This window comes from Sorex fumeus, unplaced genomic scaffold (assembly GCF_029834395.1).
Source record: "Sorex fumeus unplaced genomic scaffold, SorFum_2.1 ptg000034l, whole genome shotgun sequence".
In the NCBI taxonomy this organism is placed as follows: domain Eukaryota; kingdom Metazoa; phylum Chordata; class Mammalia; order Eulipotyphla; family Soricidae; genus Sorex; species Sorex fumeus.
This window is the reverse complement of record NW_026606091.1, coordinates 34186312-34207368: the sequence shown is the minus strand read 5'-3', so window position 1 is coordinate 34207368 and position 21057 is coordinate 34186312. Positions and strand designations below refer to the sequence as shown.

Below are 21057 nucleotides of genomic sequence, written 5' to 3'. Positions count from 1 at the left end.
GCCTCATCCAAGAGGCCGTTCCGCCCACCCTTCCAGGCCCTTGCAGGCAGGCAGCTGACACGCTAGCAGACGCAGGGAGAGTCCAAAGTGCAGGAAAGCTCAGCCAGGGACCCCAGGCTGAGAGCAAGGGGGGGGGGTGGGCAGCAAGGCTGCCCTCCAGCCTGGCCTCAGCAGCACCCTCACCCCCACCCCTGTGTTATGACTTGGTTTATTTTGGGGGGGAACCACACCCAGTGGTGCTGGGGAGTCTCCTCCCAGCTTGATGCTCAGGGCTCACTCCTAGAGGTCCTTGGGGGGCTATGTGGGGTTTCACCCAGGCCTCCCACATTCCAAGCACGCACCCAGCCTATAGAACTCTCTTCCTGGTTATGTGTATTACACACTTACTAAATTATTTGTAGGTTTCTCCTTTGGATCTCACTTGGCGGTGCCCAGGGCTTACTCCTGGCTCTGCACGCAAGGATAACTCCTTGTGGGGTTTGGGGGACTAGATGGGGTACCCGTGATGGAACCCGAGCTAGCTATATATCACAAAACACCTTCCCTTCTGTACTATTTCTCTGGACCTTCTGCAGAGGTTTTTTTTTTCTACTCAGAACTTCCTTCATCCACAGCTTCTCAAGCTTACTTGACATCTTTCACTTGCTGATGGAGAATAAGAGCAATCAGTGCTGGTGTGGATGCAGGGAGAAAGGGACTCTTCTTCAGTGTTGGTGGGAATGCTGACTGGTCCAGCCTTTTGGGAAAACAATAGGGACATTCCTCAAAAAAACTAGAAATTGAGCTCCCAACTGACCCAGCAATACCACTTCTGGGAATATGCGCTGAGGGCTCAAAAAACACACAGCAGAAACGCCATCTGCACGCCTATGTTCATTGCAGCACTATTCACAACAGCCAGAATCTGGAAACAGCCTGAGTGCCTGAGAACAGATGACTGGATAAAGAAACTATGGCACATCTACACAGTGGAATATGATGCATAGTTAGGAAAAATGAGGTTATGAAATTTCCTATAAATGGAAGTTAAATGACAGATATTAAATGACTGCATTCATCTGTGGGATATTTTTAAAAATATGAAACTAATATTCAAGGCCAGGGAAAATGGGCCAGGAGGACTGGTCAATGGTTGGAAATTACCGCAAGGGTGTGAGTGGTGGAAGGTAGTTATGATAGAGGAGAGTCCATTTTAACACATTAGCTGGAAATGATCACTCTTTTGGATAAGAACTGTGTGTTGAAAGTAGGTAAAGGGATGTACGTGATAACCTTTCAGCCACTGTGTTGCAAATCATAATGTTCAAAATGAGAGAGAGAGAGAGAGAGAGAGAGAGAGAGAGAGAGAGAGAGAGAGAGAGAGAAGGTGCAGGAGGAGCAGGAGGAGGAGGAAGAGCAGGAGGAGGAGCAGGAGGAGCAGGAGGAGGAGGAGGAGGAACAGGAGGAGGCCATCCCACTGAAGCTGAGGTGCCTTTTGTTCCAGCTGCACCCAGACCTAGCGCCCCGTCCTCACACACAAAGCACCACCGATGATGGCACCTCAGGGACTTGCCTTGTTCAAGGCTGCTGTGGGGGGTGACTGTGGCTGCTGTGCTGGAGTTGGAGGCTTCTGGGGTCCCCTCAGGCATCGGTTCTCCAGAGAACTCGGCATCGTCGGAGGCAGGCGGTGGAGTTGGAGGGACGTCCATGGGGTCAACTTTGAGTTCTCCCGACTGGAGGGAGAAAGAAGAGGACCCCTGAGGATTTACTCGGCAGGAAAGTAGAGGATGGCAGTGATGGTCAGGGAGGAAAGATTAAGGCCCTGAAGCGCCGAGGGAGCCAGAGAAAGCCCAGACCCTGTGAGTTGACCTGCAGGGCAGCTGGCTTCACAGGACATGTGACAATCCAAGTCAGCTATTCCGCTGAAGTTCTCGGAGCCCCAGCACGCCTGTGCCCCCCCCCCACCCCCCGCAGTGGTGCTGGCTGGACGCAGGTGCGTCCAAGGCAAGTGCCTTACCCACCGCTCATTCTCTCCAGCCCAGCCTTCTAAATTTAAGAAAGAACCATACTGTGGGCTGACTGGAAGGTGTGGAGGGGTGAGGCTGTGGAGGAGGCAGCTGGGGGCAGTTCTGTCTGCAGGAGCTCAGTTGGACCCCTGCTGCCGTGTGGCCCCCTGAGCACTGTCCCGAGCTGCCCCTGTGTGGCCTCCCTCTCTGCACCCCAAATAAGACAATGGTGGCGGGTAGCACTTTAGGGTTAAGCTTGCCACGTGCTGCACCCCCCTCTCACGCATTCACAGGGGGTACTCGCTCCACACCCATTTTCAGAAGCTATGCGGGTGCCAGGCCTGGGGTGAGCTCCAGGGATGAAGGAATGAACGTCAGGCTGTGGAGCTGCCCCCAACCTACTGGGCTGTGGGAGACTCCCCGGCCCCAACTCACTGCCACTGAACTTGACATGACAGCAACAGGGGCCCCATGAAGCAGCCACCTTCTGTGTTCACAGAGGACATGGGCTGGCCAGCACCCTGCCCCACGTCCACTCCCACAGCTCCTGGGGATGGTCTGAAGACTGGACGGGTCATGGCAGGGCCTGAACTCCGGGCTCCACTCAGCCAGGCCCCCAAGGGCTTGTTGTTTCCTGTCCTCCTGGCCTTTACTTATCCACAGGTAGAAAGGACAGTTTTCAGCACACTGCTAGCCAGGAACCGAGGTGAAGCCGAGGCCCCCAGTGCTAAGGGACTCTTGTCTGCTGGATGCCTCGGTGAGGAGGGTGTCCTTCTCACGGTCTGTCTCATCTGTCTCTGTCTCCTGGCACGTATCTCTCTGTCTGTCCGTCTCAGTCTCCCAACCCCTATCTCTACCTCTGTCTCCCGTCCTTATCTCTGTCTCTGTCTCCAGGCCCTTATCTCTTTTTTTGTCTCCCGGCCCTTATCTCTGTCTCTGTCCCCTGACCCTGATCTCTGCCTGTCCGGCAGCCTCTGGCTCCTGGAGGCTTCCTGCACCCTCTGGTTGCTGAGCAGACACGGCCACAGGTGGGGCTTCTGCATCGATGACTCAGACTGGAGACCGCCTGTATTAGAGCAGTGTTTCATGGCTGGACCTAGAGACTGTCTACACTGGAACCATGTCTCGTGGCATTAGAACCATACCTCACGGCTGGATACTGTCTGCATTAGAACTGTGTCTTGTGGCTGCATACTGTCTACACTAGAATCAGGTCTCGTGGCTGAAGGTTGCATTAGAACCGTGTCTCGTGGTTGAATACTGTCTGCATTAGAACTGTATCTCATATCTGGAGGTTGCATTAGAACCGTGTCTCATGGCTGGGGACTGTCTGCACTGGAACAGTGTCTTGTGGCTGGAGATTGCATTAGAGCTGTGTCTCCTGGCTGGAGACTGTCTGCATTAGAACCTTGTCTGTGGCTGGAGACTGCATTGAAACAGTGTCTCACAGCTGGAGTGTGACTCAGGGTTCTGAGACCACCGAGTGCATCTGGGGTACAGGGACAGCCCAGCTCTGGTGGGGCAGGACTATGCATCTCCTAGGAGGACACTTCTCTTGGCCCGAGTGAGTGTGACAGCACAGCCAATGGGCACCGGCCCCCAGTCAGGGCTGCTTTCCTGAGAGCTGGCCCTGTCCTGCCTTCACGGACCCTGAAAATAAGGCCCTGAGTCAGGAGGTCTCTGGGTCTTGTTTTCCGGTTGAGAAGCCAGAAGGGCCACGTCCGTGGCCCAGACTCTAAGCGGGGGGTGACAGAGACCGTGTCCACACACTGGCTCTACACCCTGGCCATGTTGCAAACAGCTGTTGGGTCAGTACTTTGTAGATCTCCCCAGTGCAGATCTGAGCGCTGGGACGCCAGGGCTGGGTTCTAGAAGCTGCCCATGAACTCGCGGTCCCAATATCACTGACCCCTGCGAGGGGACACTGTGACACTCACCGGGGCTTGCGTGAACATCTCCGCCTCCAAGATCTCAGCTACGCCCTCTGTCTCCTGGAACCCGCTGGCCTCGCCCGACCCCTGCGGGGGAGAGGTGGTGATAGGCAGGGGTCACTTACCATTGGGCAAGTCAGTGTGTGTGTGTGTGTGTGTGTGTGTGTGTGTGTGTGTGAGAGAGAGAGAGAGAGAGACAGACAGACAGACAGAGAGGAAGGGATGGGAAGTGATGTAGCCAGTTCATGCACAGTGCACTTGTTTAGCTGTTCTTTCTTCCCACATTCTATGACTCAAGCAAAAGGTAAAAAACAACCCCACTTCTAAGCTCTCCCCCACTTCCAAGCTCACCCCCACTTTCACGCTCATTCCCACTTCCAGGCTCACCCCCTTTCCAGGCTCACTCCCACTTCCGGGCTCACCCCCCACTATCCTCCTTGTGCCGGCTCCCCTTCTGCGTCTGCCAGAGGCTGTGCTCCTCCCCTCTGCACCGGCCCCAGGTTGTACCTCAGGAGCTGCCAGGCAGAGGCCGGGCTGCACCTAATCCTCCGGGTCCCTCATTCCCTCACAGGATCCACCCAGAGCCAGGCTCCAGGCGACTCTGCATACGTGAGCAAACCTTCCCAGGCTCTCTCAACTTGATTCTACTTTTCCACTATGAGGCAGAGGGGCAGAAGGGGCTCCCGTGAACATGGGTTGGGGACCCGGCCTGGGAGAGGCAGACTGGGAGAGGCAGACATTCTTACAGGGAGATGTTTTCTCCTGGGGCATGGAAGCGACTCTGGTGTGGGGGCTGGTGTCAACCTCCCCAATGGAGCAGACAACCTGGCCTCTGCCGGCCCTGCTCAACTCGGCCCCACCCCAGACCCTTCTCCCTTTCTCCAGCTGCTCCTGCTTCCTCCTCTGCCTCCTCACCCCGTAGACTTCAGGGGGGATAGAACCCTGACGCCACCATTCTCACAAGGTCACCGCATTGGGCTGGGCCAGTGCAGGGATAGAGTGTCCCCTCCCATCTCTGTCTCCTCCAGCACCCCCCAGTCAGGGCACTCAGCCGGCAAGGAGGTGGAGGAGGGAGAGAGAACCCTGCCCCACCCCACCCCCGCCCCATCTCTCTCTCTCTCTCTCTCTCTCTCTCTCTCTCTCTCTCTCTCACACACACACACACACACACACACACACTCTTTAGGGGCCGGCTCCACTGCCAGGCACGCATGCAGGCGCGTTTCAGGGTTATTTTTGTAGGAATCGACACCCGGAATGTCGTGGAGCTGTGACTTCCATTTTAGAAAGCCTGACACCCTCTTCTTGGCAGGAAGTCTGGAAAGCAGGGCATGGACTGGCACGGCCCCCTGGCAGAACCTCGCACCTCGGAGGGAGAAGCACAGCCCCCACCCCACGCCAGAGAGACGGCAGAGGCCCTAAAAAAATAAAGACCCGAAGCTTAAAATAGGAGCTGCAGCCCGGAGGCGAGGTCCAACAGACACAGTGACGTGGGCACTGGAGCCTGTCTCTGGGCACCAGGCCCTCCCCTGGCCTCCCCTGGGGGTACTCACCGAGGAGCTCTCAGCCTCGCAGTGCTCCTCAGGCGTCCTGGGGTCAGGGTGCACGATCAGTTGCTGGATGGAGCCCTGCGGAGAGAGGAGCAGAGGGTCAGAGGTGCCGAGACCAGGAGCCCAAGGCCCCTCCTGGCTGCTTTGGTTTCTGGGGACAGAAACCAAACCATCCCTGCACTGGCCAGCCCAATGCGGTGACCTTGTGAGAATGGTGCATCAGGGTTCTCTCCCCCCTGAGCAAATACGATCCCAGCCCCACAGCTGGAACAGTCCTGGAGGGTGCTGAGTCCAAGGCACAGACAAGCTCAGGACCTCTCGTCATGGTTTCCCTGGGCCCCTGTCCTGGCAGTGGCCAGCCCTGGGCCCCTGGACATGTCCTTCTCTCTGCTAACTGGTGTACCCCCAACTGGAAGGCCTTGCTCCAGCCTCACCTCCCCGCACCCCGGACTAGCCCTAAGTGGAGTGTTTCAAACCCCTCACGGCTGGGGACATAGCACATGTGGTTGGGCTGACAGTGAGGGGCTCTTAATTGGCCTTCCTCACCCAGGGCCCTATAAGAGAAACGGGTTGGCGGAGCCTCCCCTGCAGACTCAGGGCCCCTTGAGTTAGCACTACCCCCGCAGTGCTGGGAGTGGGGGTGGTGGGGGGCGGTCAGGCAGTGCCAGCACTCAGACCTGGACCTTCTACACACGGGGAATGGGCTCCAGACTTTGGAGATCTCTGGTCCCAAATAATTCTATTTGTTCTTTTTTAATTTTGCTTATTGGATGTGAACTTGTTAACATTTACTATCTTCAACCGTACTACAAATAATCCCTGACTCTGCCGCCACTCAGCCCCACAGTCAGGTAACTTTAAGGACAGGTGGGGGCTCTGTGAAGAACTAGGATCCTAGGAGAATTTCTCTAGAAGGCTTATTCAGGGGAGCACTGAGATGGTGACCTCAGTTTAAGGGCACGTTGTCTACAAGTGGTAAAGAATCAGCTCTGGGCCAGGGCCAGGGCTCAAAGGTCAAAGGGCTAGAGCACAGGCTTTGCATGGAGGGTGGGGCATGGGGGCCATCCCCAGTACTGCAGGGTCCCCCAAGCATGGCCAGGAGGGACCCGCAGCATCCAGAGGGTGTGGCCAAAAAAGAGAGAAGGGGAGAGGGATAGAGAGAAAGGAGAAAATTAAGGAAGGAAAGAGGGGAAGGGGAAGAGAGGAAGGAGGGAGGAAGGAAGGAGGAAAGGAGAAGGAAGGAAGGAAGAAAGGAAGGAAGGGAGGGAGGAAGGGAGGAAGGAAGGAAGGAAGGAAGGATGAAGGAAGGCAGGGAGGGAGAAAAGAAGAGAGAGAAGGAAGGAGATAAAGAAGAACAGAAGAACGAGGAGAGAGGGAAGGAAGGAGAAAAAAGGAAGAAGGAAGGAAGGAAAGGAGAAGGAAGGAAGGAAGAAAGGAAGGAAGGGAGGGAGGAAGGGAGGGAGGGAGGAAGGGAGGAAGGAAGGAAGGAAGGAAGGGAGGGAGGAAGGAAGAAAGGAAGGAAGGGAGGGAGGAAGAAAGGAAGGAAGGGAGGGAGGAAGGAAGAAAGGAAGGAAGGGAGGGAGGAAGGGAGGAAGGAAGGAAGGGAGGAAGGAAGGAAGGAAGGATGAAGGAAGGCAGGGAGGGAGAAAAGAAGAGAGAGAAGGAAAGAGATAAAGAAGGACAGAAGAACGAGGAGAGAGGGAAGGAAGGAGAAAAAAGGAAGAAGGAAGGAAGGAGGAAAGAAGGAAGGAAGTAGGAAGGAAGGAGGGAGGGAGAGAAGGAAGGAAAGGAGAGGAGAAGGGGAAAAGAAGAAAGGAGGGGAGGGGTGGGGAGAGGAGGAGAGGAGGAAATCAGCCACCTCTCACTCAGCTCATTCTAGCTCATTCCACCCTGGCAGGAACCGCCTAAGTGCTGCTGCCACGGCACCCAAAGATAAACCCGTCAGCTGGAAGAAGCCTTCCTCTCTCCTGATGCCTGCGAATGTGCAAAGTGCCTTCACACCCTCTCACTGGAGCCCGCAAGCCCGCAGATGGGTTTCCTTCGCCCCACTGCAGAGAAGACAGCAGCGGGGGCTGGAGAACCCAGGGCGGGCTTCGCAGGGGCTTGGGTTGGGGCCAGGAGCCAGGTGTGTGTGTGTGTGGGGGGCAGGGCTCCATCCCCCCACCCCGCTCCAGGCCTCTCTGGGACCCTGAGGATAAATAAACGAGCAACCGCGACAGGGGGCCGGGGCGGTGGCGGCCAGCAGCGCCCGCCCTGCAGCGCTGGACCCCGACTTACGATGAACCTCTCCAGCCCCGTGGCTCCCGCGTTGCCCACGAAGACGCCCGCGCTGGGCTCGACGGTCAGGGCGCGGGCGGAGCGCCGGAAGGTGACGGCGCCCCGCTCCTCGCAGTCCAGCAGGAGGCGCACGCGGTCCCCCTGGACCACCACGGCCAAGCGGCTCCAGCGCCGCGTGAGCACCGGCACCCGGAAGGCGGCGGCCTCCTGGGACACGCGGGAGCCGGGCTCGGTGTAGTAGAGCAGGACGCGCTGGCCGCCGTCCTCCTCGCCCGACAGCCGCAGGCCCAGGTGGATGACCTTCTGCAGGGCGTCGGTGATGGCGAAGAGCACGCCGCCCTGGGCGCCGTCGGGCCTCACGGCCGCGCTGATGGCAAAGTCGCGGAAGAAGGTGGCAGGGATGAGCGTCCGGGCCGGGCGGCCCACGTTGGCCCCCGGGCCAAAGCTGTAGGCGGGAAGGCCACCGTAGCCCGGGACGAAGGACACGGAGGAGGGCAGCGGGATGCCGATGAGTTCCGTGAGGTCCAGCGGGCCCCGGGCGATGGATTCTGCAGAGAGGGGGAGCATCACTGCACATGTCCCACAAAGCTTGAGAATGGGGTGCTCCAGAACCCCAAGGACGGGTTTTCTCTCCCTTTTGGGGGGTGACCTCCCAAGCAGGGACCACAGCCGGCCCCCACCCTGCTATCCTCTGAAATGATTCGTTGTACCTCCAGACGCTGCCCACTTTGCCTGCCACGGCACCTACCATTTCACCCTCTGCCTCCCTACCCTCCTTCATCCCTCCTGGGGTGCCGCAGACCTCCCCAGACACACTCAGTGCTCCATCACCCCTACATGGTCACTTGTGTCTCCCCAGTGGGCCCTGAAGGAAAAGGACCCATCATGTCCAAGGTCCCCAGTGCCACTGAGTGAACCAAACAACCACAGATGGGCCGGGAGCCAAGCAGGGCGGCCGGATGCTGGGAAAGGGCGGAGATCTGATTTCCACATCTGAGCTTCCCTCCCCCTCCAGCTTGGTTTTGGGGGCTGTTTTTGGGGGGGCCGAACCCAGCTGTGCTCAGGACTTATTCCTGACAGTGCTTGGGGAAGAACTGTAGAAGATCCCTGGGGTTGAACCTGGGTTAGCAGCATGTACACGTGTATTCACCAACCCAGCGGTGACACATCTGTGACTGTTCCTACTAGCAGAGAAAGTGACATCCATGAAATGGAAGGCACCAGAACACAGCTCAAAGCACCTGTGAGCCTTCGTCCCTGGGGATGGTTGGGCAGTTTATAATGCCTTCTGCTAGGTCTGGTCAATGGCGCGATGGCAGACATGAACCCTCGCGCATTCACACACACATCACTCGATGAGGAAGAAAAACGAACAGCCCCCAGAGTGGATGGAAATGCATACACGAAGCTATTAGATCATACTAGAAGGCTCTGGAGAGCAGAAACTACAGCTGGAGACTCTCCTGTGGACGGACTGTGGACAAAGGCGAAAGGCTTGTGAGTTCTTTTGTTTGCTCTGGGTGCTCTCGTACTTCTGAAACCTTATACCTTGTGTTTGGTGTAAAAAAAACAAACCCAGACATTCATGTACTTTTACACATCACCTCCTTCCATCCCCTTCCGGACACAATGGCGTCTTCCTTCTTATCTTCCCTTGCCCCGATATACCTCGTCTTTGCACAGAAAAGGAGGGGGAAACGGTGGGCGGGAGTGGAGAGCAGCGCCCCCCACTGAGGTAGGTTTCTCTTCCCGGCTCCGGTTTAAAGATAAAAACTAAACAGAGCCGCACGTAGACTGCAGGGAGCCGGGCTCTGGGTCCTGGCTGAGCCCCTGAGAAGCTGTCAGCCAGCTCCCGTCTCCCTCAGGGAGCTGGTGCACAGGCCTCGTCCCATCGGGGGTGTAGCTCCCCAGGGAGCCTCTCTATCCGCCACCTGTTTCCACATGGCGTTTGGGGAGCTGGGGCAGGGGGTGCTGTGGGGAGCCAGGGAACAGGCTGAAAGCCCCAAGCCTAGAGCTGCCATGGCAGACTTAGCTCAGAGTGGCAACCCTGGGAATTTTGCTTTCCTTTGGGGCCACACCTGGCAGTGCTCAGGGCTTACTCCTAAGCATTGCTGGGGATCGAACCCAGGTAGGCCACAAGCAAGACAAGCAATTTGCACGCTGCACTGGGCCTCCAGAGCCAACCCTGAGAATTTTTCACCCCAGAAGGATTGTCCTCTGATGAAACATCAGGAACATGACCAACCTACTTGGTAGGACTGTAGCACTGTCCTCCCATTGTTCATCGATTTGCTTGAGCGGGCAACAGTAATGTCTCCATTGAGACTTTTTTGGCATATTGAATACACCACGGGGAGCTTGCCGGCTCTGCCGTGTGGGTGAGAAACTCTTGGGAGCTTGCCGGGCTCTCCGAGAGGGATGGAGAAATCGAACCCGGGTTGGCCATGTGCAAGGCAAATGCCCTACCCGCTGTGCTATCGCTCCAGTCCCCTACTTGGTATATTTTCCATTAATTACAGTGATAATACACAGTCACAAAGTTGTTCATGATTGGGTTTCAGTCATATAATGTTCCAGCACCTGTCCCTTCAGCAGTGTACATTTCCCACCAACAATGTCCCCAGTTTCCCTCCTGCCCTACCTGACACTATGGCAGGTACTTATCTCTCTCTCTCTCTCTCTCTCTCTCTCTCTGTCTCCTTTGGGGCTTTATGGTTTGCAATACAGATAATGAAAGGTTGTCAGGTATATCCCTTTACCTTGTCCTTCACCTCGGCCCCCCCTCCCCCAACACACACACACACACACACACACACACACACACACACTCTTGTGGTACACTTCCAATCACTGACCAGTTCTTCTGGCCCCTGCTTATCTCACCTTGGATATTGGTGGTCTATATATATATCCCACAAATGAACACAGTCATTCTCTGCCTGTTCTTTTCCTTCTGACTCATTTCACTCAGCATGATACTCTCCATGTCCAGCCATTTATAATCACATTTCACGACTTCCTACTTGGCATTTTTTTAAGAGGGGAGGAACCCAAGCCACGCTTTGGGGATCCCGGGCCGCTCCTGGTGGTACCCGGCTAGCCAGGCCTAAAAGTCCAGGCTTAGTTCCCGTGGCGGGTGGGGACCACTGGGGCTGCACTGAGGGACCCTGTAGTCCTTTGCCTGTGCCTGACCCATGTCCTTTTGCTTTACAGAGGAGACGGTCAAGACACGAGCTCCAGGGGCGGAGACAGCAGCAGAATGCTGCCTGGGAGCAGGAAGCACAACTGGACAGGGGTCCAGGGGGTGTTGGTACTCCAGAATCCCTCCCACAAGCCCCTGGGGGTCTGTGGCCTCCAGCAAAGACCATCATGATGGTCCATTGGAGAGAAAGACAGGAGGCTCCTGGGCTTGGGTTCGGCTCTGGCATTTACCTAACAGGCAGCTCCAAGGTGGGTTGCGGTGTCCTTGTGCGTTTTCCACTGGGAACCCACCAAGACGAAGGCAGGGGATGAACTCTGGGCAGCGCCGACTGGCATTGGATCCGGTTCAAAGGTCCAATCAGAGCTGAGACCCTTTCCCCACTGCCTGCACCCCTGTCGCCCAGACCATGGACCCCCGAGGGAGGAGTGCGCAGGCTACAGGCCACCAGCATATGTCCCCACCAGCCAGCCCACGGCGGGAGCCAAGCCAAGAGCCCAGTGAGCAGCCCCGGCCTCCAGCGCCCGCTTCCCTCCATTGTCCAGGCGGGACGACCCCTGGCCCGGACTGACCCCGGCAGAGGCTGCTGGCTGACTGCCCCTGCCTCTGGCGGGAGGACCACCTGCTCTGGCCACCCCTGGGGAAGAGAGGGAAGCCTGGAGCCAAGACAAACAGGCCCAGCCACTCGGGCCCAGGGCCTGACCTGAGATGCCTCTGGCTGGGGGAGGCGGGGGGACAACACAGCTGGAGCGGAGACAGCCCCCCACTCTACCCCGGAGGGGCCCCTCCGCAGAGCCAGGCTGGTGGGGGTTGCTTGGGTCACTCTCTAGGCCCAGAAATCTCTCTCGGTGGGAGGGGGCCACCCAGAGGCACAGACACGGCTCCCGGCTCCCAGGACAGCCATGCACCCACAGTCCAGGACTAGACCCAGAGGGGAGGGCTGAGTAGGGGGGGCGGCCCCCGCTCCGTGAGAGCATCCCTGTCCTTGGCATCACCTGGACATCCCCTGGAGGTTTGGCCCGTGCTACTCTCATCACCTGTTACTTCCCCTCCTTGCTTCCCCCTCCTGATCCCCGCTAACCTGGGACTCTTGGTTCTGCGACCCAGCACACTGGGAATGTTACCATGTTACTATCTGTCCCCTTGATTCCTATGATTACAAGGCACAGATGAGTGAGGCTAGCATTTGTTCTTCTCCCCTTGGCTTCATCGGCTCGACCTGAGGCCCTCCAGCCATACCCACGCTGCGGCCAACCGCGTGATTCCATCTTTGGGTCGAGCTGCACTGTCTGTCTGGCAGTTTCTGCAAGCACTGTGAGTCACTGGGCATCAGGGCTCCATCCCCTGGCTCTCAGAGCAAGCACTGTGGCGAGCACAGGTGTGCATCTGACTTGGTCCAGGGCCGTCACTGCCTTCCCGACTCTCCAATGGCGGGATCAAAGCCTACCCTGAGCCTCCCTGCGATCCATGCGGCATCATTTCTCAAGGGGTAACTTTCCCGCAGCCCGGTGGGGCTGATCCAGGAGGTCAGGTCGTGCCACTCACAGACTCCAACGCCCCCCCCCCCCCCCGTGGCTCTCCAGTACTCTCGGGGACTGGATGCAATTGCAAACAAGACACCCTCCGCTTCGCCTCCTGCCCTCCTCTCCTGGCCAGCCTCCCCTCATGCTGTTGCCCCTCTTTCCATGGCCAAAGCTCTCTGCCTGCCCATCTGTAGCCCGTAGACGCAAGGGCACACCCTACTCTACACACAGCATTAAGGCATCACCTGGGCCTCTCAATGCCCACATCAGAGCTGGGCACAGAGCAGAAACTCATGGCCATGGCCCGCAGGTAAAAGGGCAGAGAAATGCAGAGACACAGACACAGAGACATAGAGTAATAGAGGTGCAGAGATACAGAGAGATGCAGAGACACAGAGATGTAGAAATAGACACACAGAGAGATACAGAGACACAAGGAGACATACAGATGCAGAGAGGCACAGATACAGAGATACAAAAAGATGGAGAGACACAAAGAGACACAGAGAGATATAGAGATGCAGAGACACAGAGAGAGGTAAGCACAAAGAGACAGAGACACAGAAAGATATAAAGATGTAGAGATTCAGAGATACAGAGAGATGCAGAGACACAAAGAGAAACAGAGACACAGAGAGATGCAGAAACACAGAGACACAGAGAGATGCAGAGACAAAGAGAAACTCAGAGACACAGCGACACCAAGAGATGCATAGGGCCAAGCTGCCTGGCATCTGGCTCAGAGCCCAGAGCACAGCTCTCCCTCTTCCCCAAGCCACGGAGGAGAAGCCAGTGGAGCCGGCCTTAGAGATGGACCGAGCAGAGGAAACTCTGAACAGTCACCAAGAGGGAGAATTTACTGCTGGGGGTCAAAGCCAGTTTCCACGGGAACCAGACAGTCTCCTGGACAGACAGACACAAACAGGGCGGTCAGCAGGTTTTCCTTCTGGCACGGATGTGGCCTGGCTCGGGATGCTGACGGCCTCTCTTTCCTCGCCTCTCCTCAGCCACATACCCCAGGGTTGGTGTCTCACCCCCAGCTTCTCGGCTCTCCTACACGATCCGGCTGAGTCACTGGGCGAGGTCCAATGCAATTTTAGCCTCCCTGGGGAACTAAATGCAACTTTGCAAAACTCAGCTTCCCAGATAGCCCCCTGGGACTTGGCCCCAACCCTGGTGCTTGTCAGCCGCCAGGGCAAGGAGCACCCTTCTCTGACTCCGGGACGAGGAGGAAGATGCCCTGGAACGTGTGAGGCAGCGCCCTCTGGTGGCCATAGGGGGAAGCGTGCCCCTCCACAAATGCTGGGACCGTTTCTCAGGCTGTGGTTTCAGGGCTCCCTGCCTGTACCTGCAGAAAGTAGGACAATAGGAACCCCCGACCACAGAACAGAGTAAAGACACTGGGAGGGACTCAAGGTGGCAGATGTGAGCTCACACAGTGAGCTGCTGAGTAGACTGGAGACATCACCTCCCACCCTCTACCCTTTGGCCCCGCCCTCTGTGAAAGGAAGCCACAGCCTGGCCCTGTCTGTCTCTTTCGCTCCCTTTTCTCTCCCAGGCAGTGAGAGCCAGGGACATTACAGCCAGCTCCCAGAGGACAGGGGTACCCTTCCAGATCCCAGGTAGAGATGGTCACCCCTTCCAGCTCCCAGGGTTACAGGGACAGGTGCCTCTTCCAGCTCCCAGGGGAACAGGTGCCCCTTTCAGATCCCAGGGGGAGAGGGTCACCCCTTCCAGCTCCTGGGGGACAGGTAGGCCTTCCAGCTAGCAGGGGGTACAGGTGCATCCCTTCCAGCTGCCTGGTGCCTTCCTGCAGGGGCCAGGACTCAGGAGGTCCAGAGCCCGCAGTGCTGGGGTTCTGGGCCAGGAGGCTGCAGGCTGTGGGCAGCTAAGAATGGGGGGGGGGGAGGGGCAGATGCGCCTGGATCACAGCAGAGGCCTCTGGCCTGGACTTCCTCGCAGACTGCCCCTGGAGAAAGAGGACCCCCCCCCCCACTATATCCTCTGTTGACTTCTGTGGTAGGAATTGGGGGGAGTCAGAGCCCAGGTCCCCTCCTCCTTGGCCCTCCTCAGGTTATGCTGTCTGAAACAGCGATGTCCTTGTATATTTGCACCTGAGGGCTCTGGGGGTACAGCAACGAGATCTGTGGGCCTGCCTGGGGTGACTTTCCTCTCATCTTCCTAGGAGACAGGTGACTGGGGGTTCCATAAATCACAACCTAGCTAGGAGGGGGTGGGGGAGCTGGCCACCACTGGGGGACAGATTCCTCTGCCACATGCCTTGCAAAAGGCTATCTGTTCTCTGTGTGTTCATCTCACAGTCGGGGGACCCCAGGCTCCATCACCCTAGGAACCACAGATGGTCAAATCTACACCTTCAAGGAGAGGGACTCCCAAGGGGGTGCTCGGGCCTCCGTCCCTCCCGCCAAGTCCTGGCCAACCAGTTGTGGGGTTCAATGTGAGAATCCAACTGCTGGTTGGGCCACTCTGGCGGTGTGGAGGTCCTTTGGAGTTACACCAGGTGGTACTCAGGGGACCCCGTGGCCCTGGGGGCTAAATCAGCACTGGCTGCAGCAGAAGCAAGTGCTTTAGCCCCTGAAGTGTCCCTCTGGCCCCCAAGTCCACGTCTTCAGGGATCCTGGTCCTGGTGAGCATGGCATTGCCCCCTTCCCATTTCTGACCCTAACTCTGTTCTCCTGAGGTGCACCCCAACCCGTCCCCACCAGGCTGCCTCAGCTTCCCCGAGCGGGTCTATACCAGGTGATAGAGGCCAGCCCAGGAGGCTGAGCCGTCCCTCTGCGCAGAGCCTCATTCCTCACCCAAGAAACCCAGGCTGGGACAAGACAGTTTCCAAAAGCCCCTGCCAGGTCCAAGCGTCTCCAGCTCGGCACCGTTCACTCTGTGTCCATCTGCTCTCATTTCTCCCACTACCCACACCTCACGGTCAACGTCTGCAGCCCGCAGCTTCCGGCCCGGAAGGAGTGAGTCCAACCAACGGGGCCGGGACAAACCCAGCCCTCCCCACAAACTTCCTCAGCCTGACCGGTGGCGGGAGTGCCAGGCCCAGGAAAACATCATCCGTCTCCACTCAGCCTTGCTCTGGCTGGAGCGTCGTCCTCCACCCCTCCACTGGCTCGCCTAACTCCTTCCCCAAGAAACGGACCCATTTCAGGCTGCATGGGATTCTGCTGCCCTCAGCAAAGATGCACGGGGGATCTCAGACAAACGTACTGGCCTGTGCGTGCATTTCTTAGAAACAGAACAGCGGCCCTGCCAGGGAAAGCAGTCCTGGCCCGACTTAGAAGGGAGACCTGGGCTTGGCAACTGCCACAGACCGCCTTTCTCTGAATCACAGAAGAGCATTTTTCTACATGTAAACTTAGAACGCCTCCTGCCCCTTTCCGGTTTTCATATAGAGCCGAGGAATGTCCCCGCTCAATGCAGCCACTGTGTGAGCTCTCCTCCCTCTTCCCTCTCTAGCTCGCTCTCGGGCCTCGGGCCCACGCTGAGAAAGTGATGGGTGGAAGGGGACCAGGGGTGGGCAGACACTGGCAAGGTGGGGGCACTGCCGCTTGGCTGCCCTGCCCGCAGCTGCAAGGCGCTGAGGAGCCTGGACCAAAGAGGTCCACATCTGCCCAGTGTCCTTTGCAGCACCCACAGCAGGGAGGCAAATGTCTCTGCTGGCAGAGAAGCCAGGTCCCCAGAGGGATGTCCCAAGTGGCAGTCCCCTGGGCTCTGGGTCCCCAGGGCTCCACTTCACCCCACACTGTCACTTCTGCTCTCTTGTGGCAACTTCCCTGCCTACTCAGACCTGGGCACCTGGGCACTGCCCAGCCAATGGGACTCAATATGGGTCCCCAGCAGCAGCCTGCGGGGTGGAGGTGGGAGACCTCAGAAGAATACCAATGACCAGAAATAATAATAACAGCGGCAGCAGGAGTTTACTGCGGGTGGGCTAAGGGGCCAGGCAAGATGCAAAGCCCTTTCCTACGGCACCTGGGCCTGGCACTTGCTTATCTAAGAGTTAGGTCAAAGGATTGCTCCACTTTACAGGTGGGGACACTGAGTCTGGGAGGAGCTGGGAACGCCAACCCAGGGCCCTGAGGATGAGCAGTCAGGATGCTCATGGGGGCTACAGCACAGGTGGGAGATTCCAGCCTGGCCACCCGTCATGTCACTAGGGGAGTGTCCAGTGCATGGGCTTTGCATGTGGAGGCTGAGTTTGATTGCACATGGTCCCCTCACCAACACCACCAGGGAGAACCCTGTGCATGGCTGGGTGTGGTCCAAAATGCCACAACAGAAAAAGAAAATGACAGGTCAGCCCTCTTGCTCAGCCCCTGCAACCAAAAGCTCCCAGGGCTTCCCTGGGCAGGTCTGACCCTAGGGAGCAGTCACCAGACAGGCTTGACTGGCTGCAGGTTACTTAGTACATGGGCCAGGATTGTACCCAGGGGTCTGCCACTCACTGGTGGGTGGCCTTTCAAAGCCAGTTCCTTCTCTGACTCACAGCTGTCCCTCTGCTATGGTGAGCGATGCAGTGAGGTCACTCCCAGTCATGGGGGTGCACAGGGTCAGCCACAGGCCATGGGCACCCACTACCCAGAGTGAGTCCCAGAGAGTCTGGGCCGGCTCTGGAAGGAGCTCCAGCGTGGACTGCTAACCAGGAACCTATCATACAACAGGGGGCCAGGCCCAGAATCCCACTCTGAGAGCTGCAGTCTGGCAAGGATGAGGGTCTTCAGACCCCCCATATACCCCTCCGTCCCGCCACAGCCCTGTCTTGGGAGTCTGACTGCAGTCTGGGGGATCACAGGGACACACCCTCCCATGCCATCCAGGTGGCTGGGCAAAGGCGGCAGGTGTGAGCGGGCAGTCAGGCACGGGCATCTGGGAAGCATTAGGGAGCAGCCGCTCGCTCCGAGCTCAGGGGCCTCCCGTTTCCATTTGGGAAACAAAGACCCTTTGAGAGTGAGGCCTTGGTCTGAGGATGACATCAAGTGAAGTGAGTCACTGCTCCCGCAGGACGCTGGGCAGCCAGCAGCTGGGGAGGAGAGAGCCCGGGAAACGGGCCTGGGGGAGAAGGGGCACGTGAGGGGAGGGGGGATGAGCCCCGTAACCTGCAGGTCCTGCTACACTGCCAGGCAGGGCAAGGGGAGGGGCTCAGAGCAGCACAGGTGGGCATGCGGGTTGGGGAGACACAGGACCAGGCAAGGGAGACCAGGACAGCCTGTCAGGGCCCCTGGTGCATGCCCAGGGATGGGGACACACACACACACACACACACACACACACTCTCACACATAGGCACTCATGCACATATGCATGCACAGACACAAGCACACACACAAGTACACCTATACACACATAATATACACACACTCACACACACATGCACACACATACACATGTGCACAACACACTTGCACACACACATGCATGCACACACATGTGCACACACATACACATACTCACACTGGTGCTCACACGCACACACTCACCCACATGCACACACGCGCATACACACATGCACAACACATACGTATGTGCACACACTCACACATGCACACACATTCACACACATGCACACACACGCACACATTCACACATGCACACAATGCACATACATGAACACACACGCATGCACACACATGCACACATTTACACACATGCACAGGCACGTGCATACGTGTACACTTATGCACACATATACACGCGCGTGTATAAATACACATGTGCACACATACGCATGAACACACACACATGCACATATACATACATACACACACACACACACACCCGCTGGTCGCACATACACATACACACACACACACACCCCAGCTCGCAGGCCCACAGATTGGCACGCAGGGATGCCTCCATCCACACGCATTCACACATGCTCACACGACACAGTCATGCAAACACGTGCGCACACCTCAGCTCCCCCACAATCACACAGTCCCGTAAAGCCACATAGACTGAATAATCTCTCGGCCCTCCGGGCTCTGATCACAATCTCCCTGGAAGAAACGGTTCCGTCGCTCAAAACCTACCCACAGAGCAGACCCGTGCCCCCACTGGATTCCTACCTTGGAAGAGAACTCTGAGAACTGGGCAAAGGAACAGACATAAAATAAAGGGCTGCAGGGAAAGAGAGAGAGAGAGAGAGAGAGAGAGAGAGAGAGAACGCCCTGGGCTAGCAAACACATACATTTAACAAAGCATGACCGCTGTGATCACTGCCACCATAGCCAGTGACACCGGCTGGCTTCTCTAGCCCCCACACTTGGCACTAAAGTTGTTGGTTCCCTGAGGCAGCTCCTCCTCAAGGTCTCCTGAATGATATGAGCACCTTCACTGCAGGGAGTGTCCAAGGGTTCTGATGGGAAAATGCCCCGCCCGGTGCAGGCTGCTTGGGTGTAAGCCATGATCAGTGTGGGCAGAGGCTGGGAGCAGGTGTCTGTGGGGGCCTCTTGTCCAGTGGGAGACCCTGCAGTGCCATGCTGGGATGCTATAGGGGAGCCAGAGTCCCTTCATCTGCATGTGGGCACAGCTGGTCTCAAGGTCCATAGCACCAACCAGACAAGGGCTTTGCACCCCATTCCATCTCCCCCAGATCCACAGCAAGACGCTGGGGGCTGAGGCAGAAAATCAGAGAAACTGCACGTGCTCACGCCATTGGATGAATCAGGACCCCCTGCTCCTGTCCTCAGCTCTGGGATCTTCCTTATTTGGGGGCACTTTTGCATCTAGAATTGAGGATCTTGAGACGATGTGGTCGTTTTGGATGATGGGGGTGGAGGGTGAACTGGGAGAGGGCTTGAGTTCCAGGATGGCTGTCCTCAAAAAAGACCCTAGGTGCCACCGGACATGTAGTAGAGACCATGTGTCCTGGAGGGCAGAGCAGGCTTGGGAAGCTTGTGCAAAGGGCTCCACTTGGGGGCCCAAAGTAATAATGCAGCAGCCTCGCACGAGGCTGACCCAGGTTCAATCTCCTCCACCCCATATGGTTCCACAATCACCCAAAACAAACAAAAACCAGGGCTCTGCCAGGGAAGAAAATGAGATTTGTACCATCTCTAGCACTGGTGGTGAGCCCCTCCCACAGTGAAAGGAAAAGGGAAAAAGAAAAAAAGATTCTCCCTGAGCATCCAGCCGATACACCTACAGGACTCTGGGGGTACCAGCCCTTTACAAGAACAAACTTGGGTGGCGCTGAGCCACCCAGCTGTAGGCATCAGTGGGGACAGACCCATGAAAGCAGCCCACCCTCGCAAAGGCTGCCTGTCCATCCCCTTGACCCAGTTTGCTCCCATCCCGATCTCCCAGGGAGGGTGCTGGTGTCACCCAGTTCTGGGGGAGGAGTCTGAGAAGCAGAGCCATTCGGTCACACTGCAAGTGAGTGGCAGGGTCCCGAGGTGGCATCTGAACCTTCGGAACCACACACCTGAGGAGAAGAGGTGAGCAGACGCCCCTCTCTCTCCTGCTCCCCAGGCCCTTGACCAGCCGTCTGACCCTGTCCACACCCAGCAGCCGGGACTCAGCCTTACCTGGGCTCAGGGAGCTGGAGCAGGCTCCCTGAGTTTGCCTTCCCAGAGAGGGGACAGGACATTGGCACCCAGAACCTGACACCTGGGAGGGATCTGAGTCAAGAAGTGGGGACGGGGGAGCTGGAGCAATAACACAGCAGGTAGGGAGGGCATTTGCCTTTCACGCACCGGACCTGGGTTCGATTCCCAGCATCCCATATGGTCCCCTGAGCACCTCCAGGAGGAATTTTTGAGTGCATGAGCCAGAAGTGACCCCTATGCATCGCTGGGTGTGACCCAAAAAGCCAAAAAAAAACAGGTGGGGGTCTGCAGGGGCTCCAGGAGGGACCTTCCCTTCCCAATGGGGTCCCAGAGCACCCTCAGGGCAGGCCCCTGAGCTGGCCCCAGCAGGATTGACTTAGGTGCACCTGCAGAGAATAAGAAAACCCTCGGACTTAGGAAAACTAGGGGTATAAGGTGTTCATCATGGGCAGGACGGGTATGGGACCTTGAGATCATCTCTGGCCCTGAAACAGCCAGGAGGGAACTGGGGGTTCAGAAAGACCCAGTTTCTAGGCCCTTGTGCCTAAGCTCCTCGAATCTCAGGTTGGTCCCAGAAGACAGGGGTGACTTTCATCCCATTTAGCAGGTGAGCAAACTGAGACTAGTGGTGCTCAGGGACCCCTGCGCTGGTAACTAGGGTGTCTGGGACACACTTGCGGGTCGTCTGAGGTCTTTCCTGCTCTTGCTCCTCTGAATCACATTTTCCCTTGGGAGGCTGCAGCCAGTTTGAGGAGAGCCGCTAAGGGCGGGCCAAGGAGACCAGAATTCATGGGGCAGGCTCCGGGTTGGGGGAGGGCGAGGCTAACCATTTTAGGAGGCACCCCACCCCCACCCCCACGCCACCCCACCACCCCTGGCCCTCAGAGGGCCCACTGCCTGGGGAAGAGGGTGGGATTGGGATGCGGAATGTGGCATGAAGGCGGGCGCCTGGCAGCCACAGGAGACATACTTTCCCCTCGGCACTTGGCACGCGGCGCCCTGGGCGGGACCAGCGGTCCTG

At 57.4% G+C, this 21057-nt stretch overlaps 1 protein-coding gene across 1 annotated transcript in view; it reads right to left on the bottom strand.

The window, feature by feature from the left end:
• COL15A1 (collagen type XV alpha 1 chain) overlaps positions 1 to 21057 on the bottom strand; it is a 97083-nt gene that overhangs the window by 57318 nt on the left and 18708 nt on the right. The window contains exons 2-5 of the mRNA XM_056117135.1: positions 7744 to 8291; positions 5470 to 5544; positions 3923 to 4003; positions 1553 to 1712 (exon numbers count right to left, since the gene is read on the bottom strand). Coding sequence (XP_055973110.1) covers positions 1553 to 1712; positions 3923 to 4003; positions 5470 to 5544; positions 7744 to 8291 — 864 coding nt within the window. The remainder of the gene's footprint in view (positions 1 to 1552; positions 1713 to 3922; positions 4004 to 5469; positions 5545 to 7743; positions 8292 to 21057) is intronic.